The 12,519-nt window shown below is 57.0% G+C and overlaps 1 protein-coding gene across 4 annotated transcripts in view; it reads right to left on the bottom strand.

Annotated features, from left to right (window-relative positions):
• Positions 1-1,521: 1,521 nt before the first annotated feature.
• Positions 1,522-12,519, bottom strand: part of AGAP3 (ArfGAP with GTPase domain, ankyrin repeat and PH domain 3) — a 28,972-nt gene continuing 17,974 nt past the window's right edge. For 2 of the 4 annotated variants that reach the window (XM_017876640.1, XM_017876641.1), the window contains 8 exons: positions 11,398-11,566; positions 7,631-7,801; positions 5,832-5,969; positions 3,895-4,049; positions 3,699-3,789; positions 3,318-3,540; positions 2,356-2,611; positions 1,523-2,215 (listed from right to left, as the gene is read on the bottom strand). In XM_017876640.1, the coding sequence (XP_017732129.1) occupies positions 2,009-2,215; positions 2,356-2,611; positions 3,318-3,540; positions 3,699-3,789; positions 3,895-4,049; positions 5,832-5,969; positions 7,631-7,801; positions 11,398-11,566 (1,410 nt within the window). In that variant the 3' untranslated portion in view covers positions 1,523-2,008. Of the gene's footprint in view, positions 2,216-2,355; positions 2,612-3,317; positions 3,541-3,698; positions 3,790-3,894; positions 4,050-5,831; positions 5,970-7,630; positions 7,802-11,397; positions 11,567-12,519 lie in introns of all 4 variants that reach the window. The other 2 variants (XM_017876639.1, XM_017876643.1) reach the window with 2 other exon arrangements.

The following is a 12,519-nucleotide window of genomic DNA, read 5'->3' as shown; positions in this document are numbered from 1 at the left end:
GCAGTGGCCGGATCTCAGCTCACTGCAAGCTCCGCCTCCCAGGTTTACACCATTCTCCTGCCTCAGCCTCTGGAGTAGCTGGGACTACAGGCGCCTGCCACCTCGCCCGGCTAGTTTTTTGTATTTTTAGTAGAGACGGGGTTTCACCGTGTTAGCCAGGATGGTCTCGATCTCCTGACCTCGTAATCCGCCCGTCTCGGCCTCCCAAAGTGCTGGGATTACAGGTTTGAGCCACCGCGCCCGGCCGAGACAGGGTTTCACTACGTTGGCCAGGCTGGTCTCAAACTCTTGACCTCATGATCTGCCCACTTCGGCCTCCCAAAGTGCTGGGATTACAGGTGTGAGCCACTGCACCTGGTCTGTGGGAAATTTTTTTTAAAAAAAGAGAAGACAAGGGCTACCAGCAACGTGGGTCCAGGAATGGGACAGCAACAGACTCCTCAGAGGGCCAGGACTCTAACTCAACAAGTTCTCATCCTTTCAGAGCCAGCAGGGAGAAGCACTTCCCCCAGGTCTTCCTTCTGGACTAAGGGATTCAGTCAGAAGGAAAAGCAGGAACTCTGGATTCTGCCCCCAGCTTGGCTTGGCAAGATGGTGGGAGTTAGGGCAGCTGTTCTGGTGTCAACCACCTACCTCCTCCCCTTTCCTCACAAGCAAAGCCCAGGCACAAGTCAGTCTATGTTGTAACACAGCTATCTGGAGAGAAGTGCTACCACTTATCCTGCGGCACCCTCAGTTCTTCTCCCGGGTACTGACTCAAGTATCTCCCTGTACATCCTGCTGTATGGCCATTCCCAGACTTGTAGGAAAGGGGCAATGCTTACGCCCTCTCTCTGGGTGCATTCTGGCCAGTACAGGGTGTGGCAACAAGCTTCCTACATAGAATATTGATGACAAATGTAAGAGAGCAGCTGGAAAACCTACCTGATGGCTGGGCATGCTGGCTCACGTCTGTAATCCCAGCACTTTGGGAGGCCAAGGCAGGTGGATCACCCGAGGTCAGGAGTTCAAGACCAGCCTGGCTAACATGGCAAAAACCCCTCTCTACTAAAAATACAAAAATAAGCTGGGTGTGGTGGTAGGCACCTGTAATCCCAGCTACTTGGGAGGCTGAGGCAGGAGAATCACTTGAACTCGGGAGAATGAGGTTGCAGTGAGCCGAGATCGTGCCACTGCACTTCAGCCTGGGTGACAGAGCGAGACTCTGTCTCAAAAAAAAAAAAAAAAAAAAAAGCTGCCTGAAGGTTGGGGAGGCAGCACCCAGTAGGAAGCAAAGAGCTTTGTGTCTTCTCATCAGGGGCCTTGTGCTGTGCTGCTGAAAACTCAACCACACCCTACCAAGGGAAGGCCGAAAGAAAGCAATGCACATAGGAGGCTGAGGAATGACCACCTGGGACCCAGCCAGACAGAGGGAAGAAAATCTCAGAACATGGTAAACAATGAGAAGAACGGGACAAGCAGAGAGCAGAGCTGAGGGGCGCGCTTGGGAGGGCGGCAGCGACATAAAAGGGGGAAACAAGACCACGCACACAATCTGGTTTATTGGCTCATCATACACACACACATCAAATATGTACACAAACATAAATATTCCAATGTACAAAGTTTACATGGGACTCACAGATCACCCCTCGTCTCTTTCATCCAGCACCCCCAACCTGGGCCGTCCTCCTATTTCAGATGAAGGCGTGTGAGGGGCTGGCACTAGGAGGCAGGGATCTGGAGGAGGGAGAGGTCCTGCTCCCCTCTCCTCACAGGCACCTCCGAAGGGTCCTGTCCCTTTTCAATGGCACCTTAGGGCACAGGGTTAAATCCCTCATCCCTCTCTGCTGCAGCTCAAATCCCCAACTCTCCTTGATCCCTTTGACTCTCCTCCCTAATTTCCTCTGCTTCGTCCTCTTGGCATGTCCCTGCTTCTCCATCTCTGTGTCTGTTCCCGCAGTGCCTGCAAGGAGGATGGTCTTCAGGCCATGGAGTCCTTCTGGCCCCTCTGCCCTCTTCCTGGGCCTTATAGGAGGCTAGGACTACGGTGAAGCTCAGCAGAGGGGTTGGTGCCATTGGCAGGCTCTCTGTTGGGGGTAGGCACTAAGCCACAGCCCTCCCCAGGGCAGCCATGCTGGATCAAGATGTCTGCACACTCCTGGCTGCCGGCCCGGCGAGCATAGGCCAGTGGAGTCAGGCCCCGGGCGTCCCGGCTCCTCACGTCCACCCCGTACTGTAGGAGAAAACACATGTTCACAGTTGGCATGACATGGGAGGAGACAGATTGGTTGTAGGGGAGGAAAGAAGAGGTGGCTTTCAAAGAACAAGGCTAAGAAGAGTGTGGTCAGGGCAGGCTAGAGACATGTGACTCACCCAGATGAGCAGCTGCGTGAAGACAACATTGGCCATGGCACTGGAGAGATGTAGAGCTGTCCGCCCATCCCCGTCCCCATAGGTCTCATTCACCTCCTCTTTGGAGCCATGTGCCAGGAGCATCACCAACAGCCGCAGGTCATCTTCCACCACGGCCCGGAGCAGCTGCTGTCCCAGTGGCACATCTGAGCTTGGCAGTGGGGCCAGGAAGAGCTTCTGTTCATACTTGGCCCGTATCCAGCGTTCCTTCTCCTCTCTGCAACCACAGGCCCATCAGGGCATGAGCCAAGGAAGGACACCAAGCAACGGGTGGGGCCAAGAAGGTGGGCAGGAAAGGAAGCAAGCACCAGGGGGAAGAAGGAAGAAACAGTGAGAGAAGATGAGACGGAGCAGAAAGGGAGGAGAGAAGCCTTGGAAACACCAGGCACACAGAGGGGCAGTGGGTAATGGAAAGGGGGGTGGGAGAAGCTGAAAGGAAGGGACACGGAAGGGAGGACCCCTGGGGACGGTAGGGATGTGGGGGCTGAGAGGGCAGGAAGATTCCAGGCAGGCCCGTGTTGCAGTTTATCTGGCCGTCTGAACTCTCTTGGATTGGCAGTGCTGGAACAAAGCGGGTGGGGGCCTGCACTGGGGGGCCATGCACTCCCCTATCTCCCACCCATTCTCCCCATCTCAGAGCTCTGGAGTGGGCGCTCTGCACCACACCATGATAGGGGCCCTGCGCATGCGCCTCCTGCTGGCCCCTGACCTGCTGATAACGCTCAGAAAGGGCCCGTTGTTGTGAGGCGACTGAGTGACAGGCACCAGAGCAGGAGGGGCACCCCCAAGGGGCCAACTGCCAAGCAGAGCAACGGACAGTTTTAACCCTTCTAATACCATCACAGCCACTCCAATCTTCCCCATGCTGGGAGCCCCCAACGGTTCCCCCATTCCTGGCCAACTCCAGGGTGCCATCTGCTCACCTGCAGGCGTCAGGCCCTGGCTTGGAGTAGCCACCCAAGGCCCCCTCCCAGACGCTGTTGGCGAGGGCATTGCCCATGGCAGTCATGACAGCCAGCAGCTCAGGTGGCCAGTCATCGAGGTCGAGGGAACGCACCCGGGACAGGTGAGCCCCCAGGTGTCGGTGGATGCCCGAGCACTCAATGCACATCAGGGCACCGAGGTTCAGGCTGGCCCAGTCTGGATCTAGGCAAGGAGAGGAGAATGATACAGCGACAGCACGCAGGCCACCAGAGTTTGGGACAACTACGGAAGTCTTCCCTGCCCTCTTCCCTGCTTCTTGATGCTTGTGAAGCTTTCCCTGGGCTGTCCCCAGCTCCCAGCCCCACCAGCCCTGCACTCACTAGGTGCATCGCAGTCGATGCAAAAGCTGTTGCCACGAACGGTGCGGACCGCCTGCACAGCCAGAGCTGTGTTCTGGTTCCCCAGTCGAGTCTGTCGCACAGCAGGAGAGACAAGGGGCGGTTACTCAGTCATGAGGCCCCTTTCAGTCCCACCCCAGCCAGGTGTTCTGTGGGGGCCCAGTCACTCTGTACCCACCTTGTCCTTGGCACTGCGGCAGCCTTGCAGGCTGGCAAGGATCTGGGCCTGCACACTCTGAACCCACAGCTCCCGCTCCTCCGCCGTGGAGGCCTCGAAGTGCCATGTCTGCCCGGTGAGGGACACCACCACAAATTCAAACGGCTCCTCTGCCTCTGTTGGGGGGTGTTCATGCCATCAGGGCTCCTGGCCTGTGTGCACACCCAGGGCATGCTATCGCCACAATGCCACTCACTACCCTGCTCCACTGGCACGTGTCCTCCCCTAGATCCTTCCCCAGCCACAAGGCCACACGCTCCAGGACAACTTGCAGGGGGAGGCCAGAGTAAACTTGCAAGACTAGTGTGAGCTCCCAATCCGCCTTCCTAACCACCTGTGGAGCTTAAGTGAAAACAGATGGGGGGGTGCAAGATCTTGGCACCCCTGGCACTGCCGGGAATGGGTGTGAAATCAGTGGGGTGCTTCCCAGAGAAAGAGCTCAGTATCTGCAGAAGGATGCGATGGGGTGCTAGGAGGCAAACACTGGGAGAGGGTGGGGGAAGGCGGGTGTGGGCACCATCCGTACATGTCAGCTGCAGCCGCCTCATTTTGCAGCTCATTAAACCCAATATTCCTGACGGCGTCAGCGTGGGGCTCATGGGAGCTGGGCCCCTCCCCCACTGCCATGGCATAGACAGGCAGGAAGGGCAAGTGGATGGGGGAGAGGAGGAGAGGTTTTCTCTAGGACCTGGAGTATGTGAGCAAAGAGGGGCCTGAGGGCATCTGTAGTGACAAGCACTGAGGGCTGGACTGTGATCCCAAGCAATGTGGTGAAGCTCTTCCAAGCTCTGCTCCCCCAGGCCCCAGAAGACAGCCGCATGAACCTCATTCCCAATGGTCACCGCCCCATGGGTGAACAATTCCTAACAAGCAGTGTGACTGTGTCCTGGGGGCTGGGAAGGCAGCACAGGTGCCTGTGGTAAGGCCCCAGGGTGAACCCCAGTTCTGCCAAGGCCATCCCTGCTTGTAAGTCCTCACTGCATCTTGGCCCCAGGCAACCTCACTCAGTGACACCAACATCCCCTGGAATTCCTCCTCTGCTGGGCCCTTGCTCTCAGGGACTGTTAGCAGAACTGCCTTCCCACAGAAATAGAACCGGCGCCTCCTTCCCCAGGCACCACCACTGCACCTCACCTTGCTTTCGACCACAGCCTTTGAACTACGAGATCTCCATGATCATTTGTGGGGCTCAGTCTGCCGGACCAGAAGGGAGACCCCATGCTGTAAGTACTAAGCATCACTGTCACAGGCTGGCTAGGTGTCTCTGCTCCCCTGACCCATACCTCTACCCTGACAATTAGAGCAGAAGCGAGAAATTATGAGTCTATAGAAGTGTTAAACTTATTTGGGAGCAAAGAAACTCCAATCACCAAGAAGAGGCAGGTTTTGAAGATACTTTGGGGAAAATCTGAGGAGCAGCAGTATAATCAATAGAGGAAGAGAAAGGTCCTATGGAAGAAAGCTTCAGGACCTGGAATTCCTCAGCCTAAGGAAAACTAAGGAGAGACTCGGCCAATCTGTACACATGTATTAAGCACCTAGTAAATACCCAGCACTTATTAAACTCAGGATGACACAAGAGACAGAAAACACAGGTCCTGCCTGGACATCTTAGAGGAGCTACTGATGTAGCAGTCTGCTGTCGTTTACCTTCTTTAAGAATAAATGAAGTAAGCCCACATTTCAACAGAAAGGGTTTCAGTTAGCAGAAGAACTTTTCTAAGATACCAGGTCTAGATTACCAAAAGAAGTTGTAGAACTACTTTGGTTAGCAACTACTAGAAAGTGCTTAATCCAATGAATACAAAAAAAAAAAAAATAGGTGTTACTTTTAGGGTACTATGCCCAAGACCCACTGCCCACCTCCTGTGCCCGGTTTCCCTCTGGGTCCCCCTAACCTTCAGCAGCACTGCTGGGGCCGTCTGGTCGGGGGGTCCCGGTGCTCTTTTTCCTCCGGTGCTTCTTCCGGTTGGAGTGGGGAGATGGGGGAGGATCCAGCTTGGGGCTGGAACTGAGTACCTCAGCTGGGCCACTGGCTGGTGAGGGGAGAGTTGGAAAAGTGTGGGAAGAAGGGAGGCAGAGGAGGGGAGGGGCGCAGGGCACTGGGAGGAGGAGAGGACCAGTCCTGCCAACTGTAGCTGGGCCACACTCAGGAGAGCCAAACGGACACCTCTCTCTAGGTGAGGTCTGCCTGGGCTTCCCAGTCCCAAAGCTCCCCAGCCTTGGAGGAGGCAAATGTGGAGAGAGAGTAGGAAACTTAGGCAGAACAGGATGGAGGCAAAGGGAGGAAGCTGCCTCTGCAGCCTGGAGGGGTGGAAGGCAGCCCAGGGAACTCACGGGGAGCTGAAGCCCCAGCAGCTCCGCACCAAATTTATCCTCAATCACACTCCCCGCTCCTCACAATTAATAGCAGAATTAGAAACAATCAGGGAGCTGCCTAATTACTGTCAATTAGAGCGCGCTAATCAAGCTCCGTCTCCCACACCCCGCCCTGCGCTCACCACTAAATGTCAAACTTCATTAGAGGCAGACACGCTCCCTCCCTCCCTGCCTTCCTCCTTCCAGACTCAACAGAGGGCCCTCATGCAGGCCAGCACAGGCCACTGGACCGGTGACCCAAGGGAAGGGCCCCTGGCTCCCCTTCTTATGCGCTCCAAGCTCGCTCCCCCCAGGGGTGGGCTGGGCGTGGATCGAGAGGTGGGGCAGATCCCTGTGCTGGCACCACCCAGCTCCTCCCTCAGCCCACGCTCCTGAGGCCAGGGCAGCTCAGAGGCTGGGCCTCAGGGCTCCTACTGGGAGGGCTCAAGGAAGGCCTTTGGGAAGCCAATTAGGGAAAGCACCCTTGGCTGGGGTGACAGTGGGGCACCCTGGGTCTTCCTGTCATTACACCATCACTCAGGACAAGGGCATGGAAAGGGCAAGGGACAGGAGAGCTGGCTCCATGCCCTTCTGAGCCTTTAGAACTGCTGATGGGGTCTGTGGTCAATGGTGAAAGTAAGAAGTAGGGTCAAAAGAAGAAAAGCAGAGAGAGAAAGTCAACAGACAAAGGGGCAAATGGAAGAGCCCTGGAAGCAGGTGGAAGGGGCGGACGGGGGAGACGGTGGAGCCACCAACCCACCTAGGATGGGTGCAGGCCTATCTGAGGGGGCAGCACAGGTGGAAAACGACCTTTCAGGACAACTCCACAGGGACCCCCCTCCGCTCCACAGTAGCGGGTAAGATGCTGCTGCCTTCGGAACGTGGCTCACGGGGCTTAGAGCGCCCAGCCTCCGACCTCCCTACTCAGCGCTTCCCTGTCCCCCTGCTGAGAGGCTGATGAGCTGACTGCGCAGGGGGCTGATGGGGATGCGGGAGCCGCCACCAGCGCCGCCTGGGGACGAAGGGGAGGAGGAGCTGCAGAGGGCGGGCCTCTAGCGCTGGCCCTAGGCAGGGCTGCAGGCGACCGGGTCTCTGGGGAAAAGGGCTGCATGTGGAGGCTGGAGAAGGGACAGTGTCTCTACTCTGCTTCCAAGACAACATCAGTACTAGCCCCAAAGCAAGGTCTCTCTGACAAGCCCTGGAGGGCCCAGCTGGGCCCCACCCCTTGGCCTGGACCCTGTCCCACTGCAGCCTCCCAAGCAAAGAATGCTGCCCGGTTCCCCTCCTCTCTGTCACTGGGGCCCCAGAAAAGGTGGGAAGCAGCAGAGCCACCACTCACCAGGGTGCTGCATGCCTGGGGGCAGGGAAGTGGTGGCCTCGCTCCACTGGTCGGCGCTGGAAACGGAGCAGGAGCGCGGATGCAGCCCCTCAGGGCGTGGGCCAGCCCAGGCCGAGCTGCTGAGGGGGCGCTCAGAGTGCAGGGATGCGCTGCTGGCCGAGTGGGGGGCACCTGGGGGTGGGAAGGGTCAGACTGGGAAGGGAGGCCGGGCCCGGGAGAATGCTCAAATATACTATCCTAAAAATAGGGCTGCAGGGCAGAGCCGGAGAAATTCCAGCAGGGCACTGGTTCATCAGGTGGCGGGCCAGCTTCTGGGAGAGCCAGAGGCCGCGCAGGGGCGCTGTGTGCCTTAGGAAGCAGCCTGTCCCCAGATCTTCAACCCCTCCTCTCTCCATGAGCAGAAAGGTCTACAGCTCTGTCCCCTCACTGTGATCTGGGAGTAGGGAGGGGTCTCTGCATCAGAGATCTCCTAACGTGTGGAGCTGGGTGGTGCTGACGCCCATCTCTGCAGCGTTCCTTGTGGGGCTCCTCCTGGCTTGGGCCCCTGCACCCTCCATTCTAGTCCACATATGCCATTTGCTTTGCCTCAGCTTTACCGCCGTTCTGACAAGAAATAACTGTATCAAATTCAAGTAATTATGTCTAATTAGTATTAGTAATTATCCTGTTGGGCTGGAGAAAATTAATCTTTCGTTTCCCATCAGGGAAGAATGGCAGAGCCAGGGGGAATCAAAGGCTCTAGGGAAGCCAAGGCTGGGGCAGGCGCGGCCGGCAGTGGAGGAGGACAGAGAGCGGCACGATCCTCCCACCTCACTCCCTGGCTGAGCCCCTGCTGGAGAGATTCTGGGAACAGCCACGGGGCCTCAGAGGCTTGTGACACTCGAAGGCCTGAGTTGGAACACTGAGAACCTAACCTTCCTTCCCCTTCTTCAGTCCACCCAAGACTGAGACCAGAAGGAAATGGCCCTAGGAGGTCTAAGAACAGGGGGGCCAAACCTGGGGTGCTTGAACCTTGAAGCCGAGAAGCCAGCCAGGTGCTGGACGTTAGTGAGAAAGCAGAGAAGGGGCTCGGAGCTGGCCAAAGCTGGAGACAGCAGGCAGAGGCCCAGCCAGGGGAAGGGCAGGCACCAGGCCTCACACCAGCCCTGCAGACAGTGGGACTGAGGGGAAGCCTATGGGGAGGCGGCACTGGGCTGCAGCAGCTGGAAGGGAAAGGAATGGCCCAGCGTGTCACTGCTCTGCCACTGGGATGACGCCTAAAGGCAGGCAGCAAGTTTTATGTTCCTCTTGTATTTGTCACAACACCCCAAACACGACCAGACACATAGTAAGTACTTAGTCATATACGTGCAGCACTGAGGCTACAGGCCGGTCTCCATCTCCAGGCCCAGAAGGAACACACAGATGCTGCCTCTTCAGAATCCTGCCCACCTCCCCTCCTCCGCCCTCACAGGTCCCGCCTCAGGAAACCGTCCGGGGTGCACACTCGGTCCCTCATTTCTCAGACATCTTGCTTCTTCTCACGCCTGCTTTCATGGCCTTCCAGGTTCCAAATCATATTCCCCCTCATCCCTAGCCCCATCCAAAGACATCACAGGCCCAACTTCCTCCTCAAGCCCCCAACCCAAAACCCTGAGGGAGGGAAAGTGCTTTCCCTTTCCTTTGTTAATTCTCCCCTCATTACGCCTGCAATCCCACAATCAGTGTGCACTGTAATTGTCGAATTTGATGCTAATGATTAATGAATTAAACATGGAGCCATCAATTAGTCCTCGGAGGATAATTCTGCATAAAGCAGCGGATAATGTAATTACAGTAACAAAGATAATGAGATGTTAACATCGCCCGGTGAGCGAGAGACATGTGTGAGTGTGCATGAGGGTCGGTGTCGGTGTCGGCACGCGGTAGCGGGCCGCGGGCTGGGTGGGTACCGTCCGCGAGCTCCTGCATGTGGGCGCTGTCATTACAGGAGCAAGAGCACGGGGCTGCCTCCTCCATGCCACTGCCGCTCCCAGGTGAGGGATGTCAGGGACAGGAATGGGACAGGACAGCGTCTTCTCGTTTCCCTCACTCTAGGGAAACAGCCCAGCTGTCCTCTGGCTCCCTGCTGTCAAGGAAAGGGACTCACTTGGGCCTGGCCTCATTTTTGGAATGATAAGAGAAACCTCAAGCTGACCAAAGGGGCTCCTGGGGGCTGATGCCAGAGGGCTCCCTGCAGCTCTGTCCTGCTCTCCGGGAAGAGCACTGAGGACTGCCTGTGACCTGCTGTCAGGCCAGTGCAACCCCACAGCAGGCTCAAGGTTCCCCACTGGCATAGCCCCACGATGGGTAGTGGCTGGCTTTCTCCTCCTTGGCTTCCTTCCTTCCCTCCATCCACCTCATAGGCTTCCTTTCTGAGCTCAGCGTGGCTTGGAGGAAAGAACATGGCTCTTCAAGTCAGACACAATTAGGCTGAATCCTAGGTCTCCCACTTACTGTGGAATTTACAGACAAGTTTGTTAGCTATGCTAAGCCTCTGTGTCCTCATTAAAATGGGGACAATAATGTCCACTTCAGAGCTGCTGTGGACCTGGAGCCTGATGCAGAGACATCCACTGCATATGGCACATCTCAGTCGTGTCAGGCCCCTCCCCGGCCACTCCCCTGCCTTCAGCCTGGTCCATGGCAGTTCTGCGAGAGCGGGCCCAGCACACCTGTTTCAGGAGCCTTGCCTCCAACAAGGACCACACCTGGAGGCATCATTGCGCCTTCCTTCCCTCTAACCTGGGCTTTCTCAGCGGAGTCCCATCAGCATTCTGAGTGAGACAATTCTTTATTGTTTGGGGTCTCTCCCATCCATTCCAGGGGACTTCGTATCCCCAACCACCTGTCCACTAAGTCTGTCACATCCTCCCCTCACTGTGACAAGCACAGGCCCTCTAGGGAGGTGACTCACCCAGCTGCAGACCTGTGCTACCAGGCGCTGACTGCTGGGACAGGGCACAGGAATGACCCCAGCCTGGCAGGGTTTGGGGCAGCTGTTCCTGGGCCCAGGAACGAGATACAATGGTCTAGGACAACGTCGGGGATACTGAAGTCTGGGGGAAAGCAGTCGGGAGTCGGCGGCTCTGGAAGTGAGGGAAAGAGTGTGGAAGGACGGACCCTGGAAGAGCACGGGGCCTGGGGGCCCGAAGGAAGAGGAATGAAGTGGCACTAGGAAGGGAGTTCCCTGGGACAGGAGGCCTTTCGCCTGAGCCAGCACTATCAGTTGAAAAGGTAAGAACATGACAGCTCTTCACTGGAGTTTCCTGCCTCCAGCTCCTGTCTAAATTCAGTCCTCTCTGAGCAGAGATGCCACCCCTCACTCAGGCCTGAGAATATGCACCAGCTTGACCCCAGACAGCTCCGTCCCCTTCTGCCTCCCTCATCCCCACATGTCAACCTTGGCTGAGATGCTGGCCGTGCACCCAGAGGCACTGCCCCCACCTGTCGCCTGCCTCGGATCCGGATGCAGAGATGGGCCTAGGACCACCAGCACCACTGCCCAAACATGACACCACCTGGCCCCGTCTGACATCCAGATCAACTGCTGGTCTAGACATTTGCTGCCACCTCAATTCACTCCGCTAGGGCTGCATTAGGGCACATGTCTTTGGCTGAGGTGACCTTGAAGTGTGATGCTGGCCAGCACCCTGTGCCCAGGCTGAGAAGTAGCCAAGCCCAGAACGCCTGCCTGCCTGGGCTCCATAGCAGCCACCCTGCAGACCCCACCTCAGCAGCCGCCTCACCTGTGCCCCCACCCAGCTGTGTGTTACTCCGCTCCACGGACAGCCCGTTAGCACGGGGGCTGGTGCCCGGGGCTGTGGCCGGTGTGGCTCGGGGCAGGCGCTTCCCTGGCACTTTCACCGTTGTCCGCAGCAGGTCAATCTCCTTGCCGTGGATGTTCTGCATGTAATCCTAAGGCCGGGTGGGGGAGACAGATGAAGACTGGTTAGTAGCAGTCACTCCAGCACTGAGCCTCACAGCTCCTAGATCTCTCCCTGCTGTGGGAGGGAGGGAAGGCTCCAATCTTGAAAAGCAGGACTCTAAGCCACAGAATGTCTCTGAGTCTGGATTACACCTCGATCTCCACGGTGCTCAAAGTAGCTCTAGGGGGACTCTGCCAGGAGGGAGGTAGAGTTGGGGGTGGCTAAGGACCTGGAGCTAAGCGCTGAGGCTCAGGCCTCAGGAACAACAGCTTCGGAGGCAACAGCACAAAGCAGGCCGAGTGTTGGGCCATGCTGGGATTTAGGGAGAGAGCCCCTGGCTGAGGAGGGGAGCGGAGAGTCTCGGGGACATGGATGACAGGGTGGCCACCAAGCACTGCAGCCCTCACCTGGGCATTAAGAAACTTCTAAAGCCTAGCATAGTCCCAGCCCTTAGGACAGTGTCTGATAATCAACACTTGTCGCACAGTTTAAAGGGAAGCCTCCAATTCTTTCTGCTGGACTTTGGAATACAGCAACAGGTGGTCTCACAGGTCCCACCGATTCCCTGGCGGCAGTCATTGTCATCGCCGCCATGTCATCTGCCTGTCGCGTGCAGGGTATTTACCATCCTACATCAGTGTATTTATACATTCCACGTATGACCTCGTGTAATCTTCACTACCTGAAGGAGGTAGTGCCTGTTTTGTAGATGAAGGAACTGAGGCTTAGGTTTATCTGCCCAGGAACACACAATTAAACAGTAGCAGAGTCAGATTCAGGCCCAGCTTTTTCAGATTCCCAAGCCTGTGCCCTGTACGCAGGCTTCCTCCAGCCTGTCCTGGGCTTGGGACTCACCCTGCCTTCAAGTCAGGGCCCCGGAGATGGGGGACCACTTTGTGCTTGGACTCCCCCCACCATTTAGGGAGCATCACGGCCGAGTGC

Source organism: Rhinopithecus bieti, unplaced genomic scaffold, assembly GCF_001698545.2.
Source record: "Rhinopithecus bieti isolate Rb0 unplaced genomic scaffold, ASM169854v2 scaffold_10656, whole genome shotgun sequence".
NCBI classification, from domain to species: domain Eukaryota; kingdom Metazoa; phylum Chordata; class Mammalia; order Primates; family Cercopithecidae; genus Rhinopithecus; species Rhinopithecus bieti.
The sequence above is the reverse complement of the archived record's forward strand: the minus strand, read 5'-3'. Positions and strand labels throughout refer to the sequence as shown.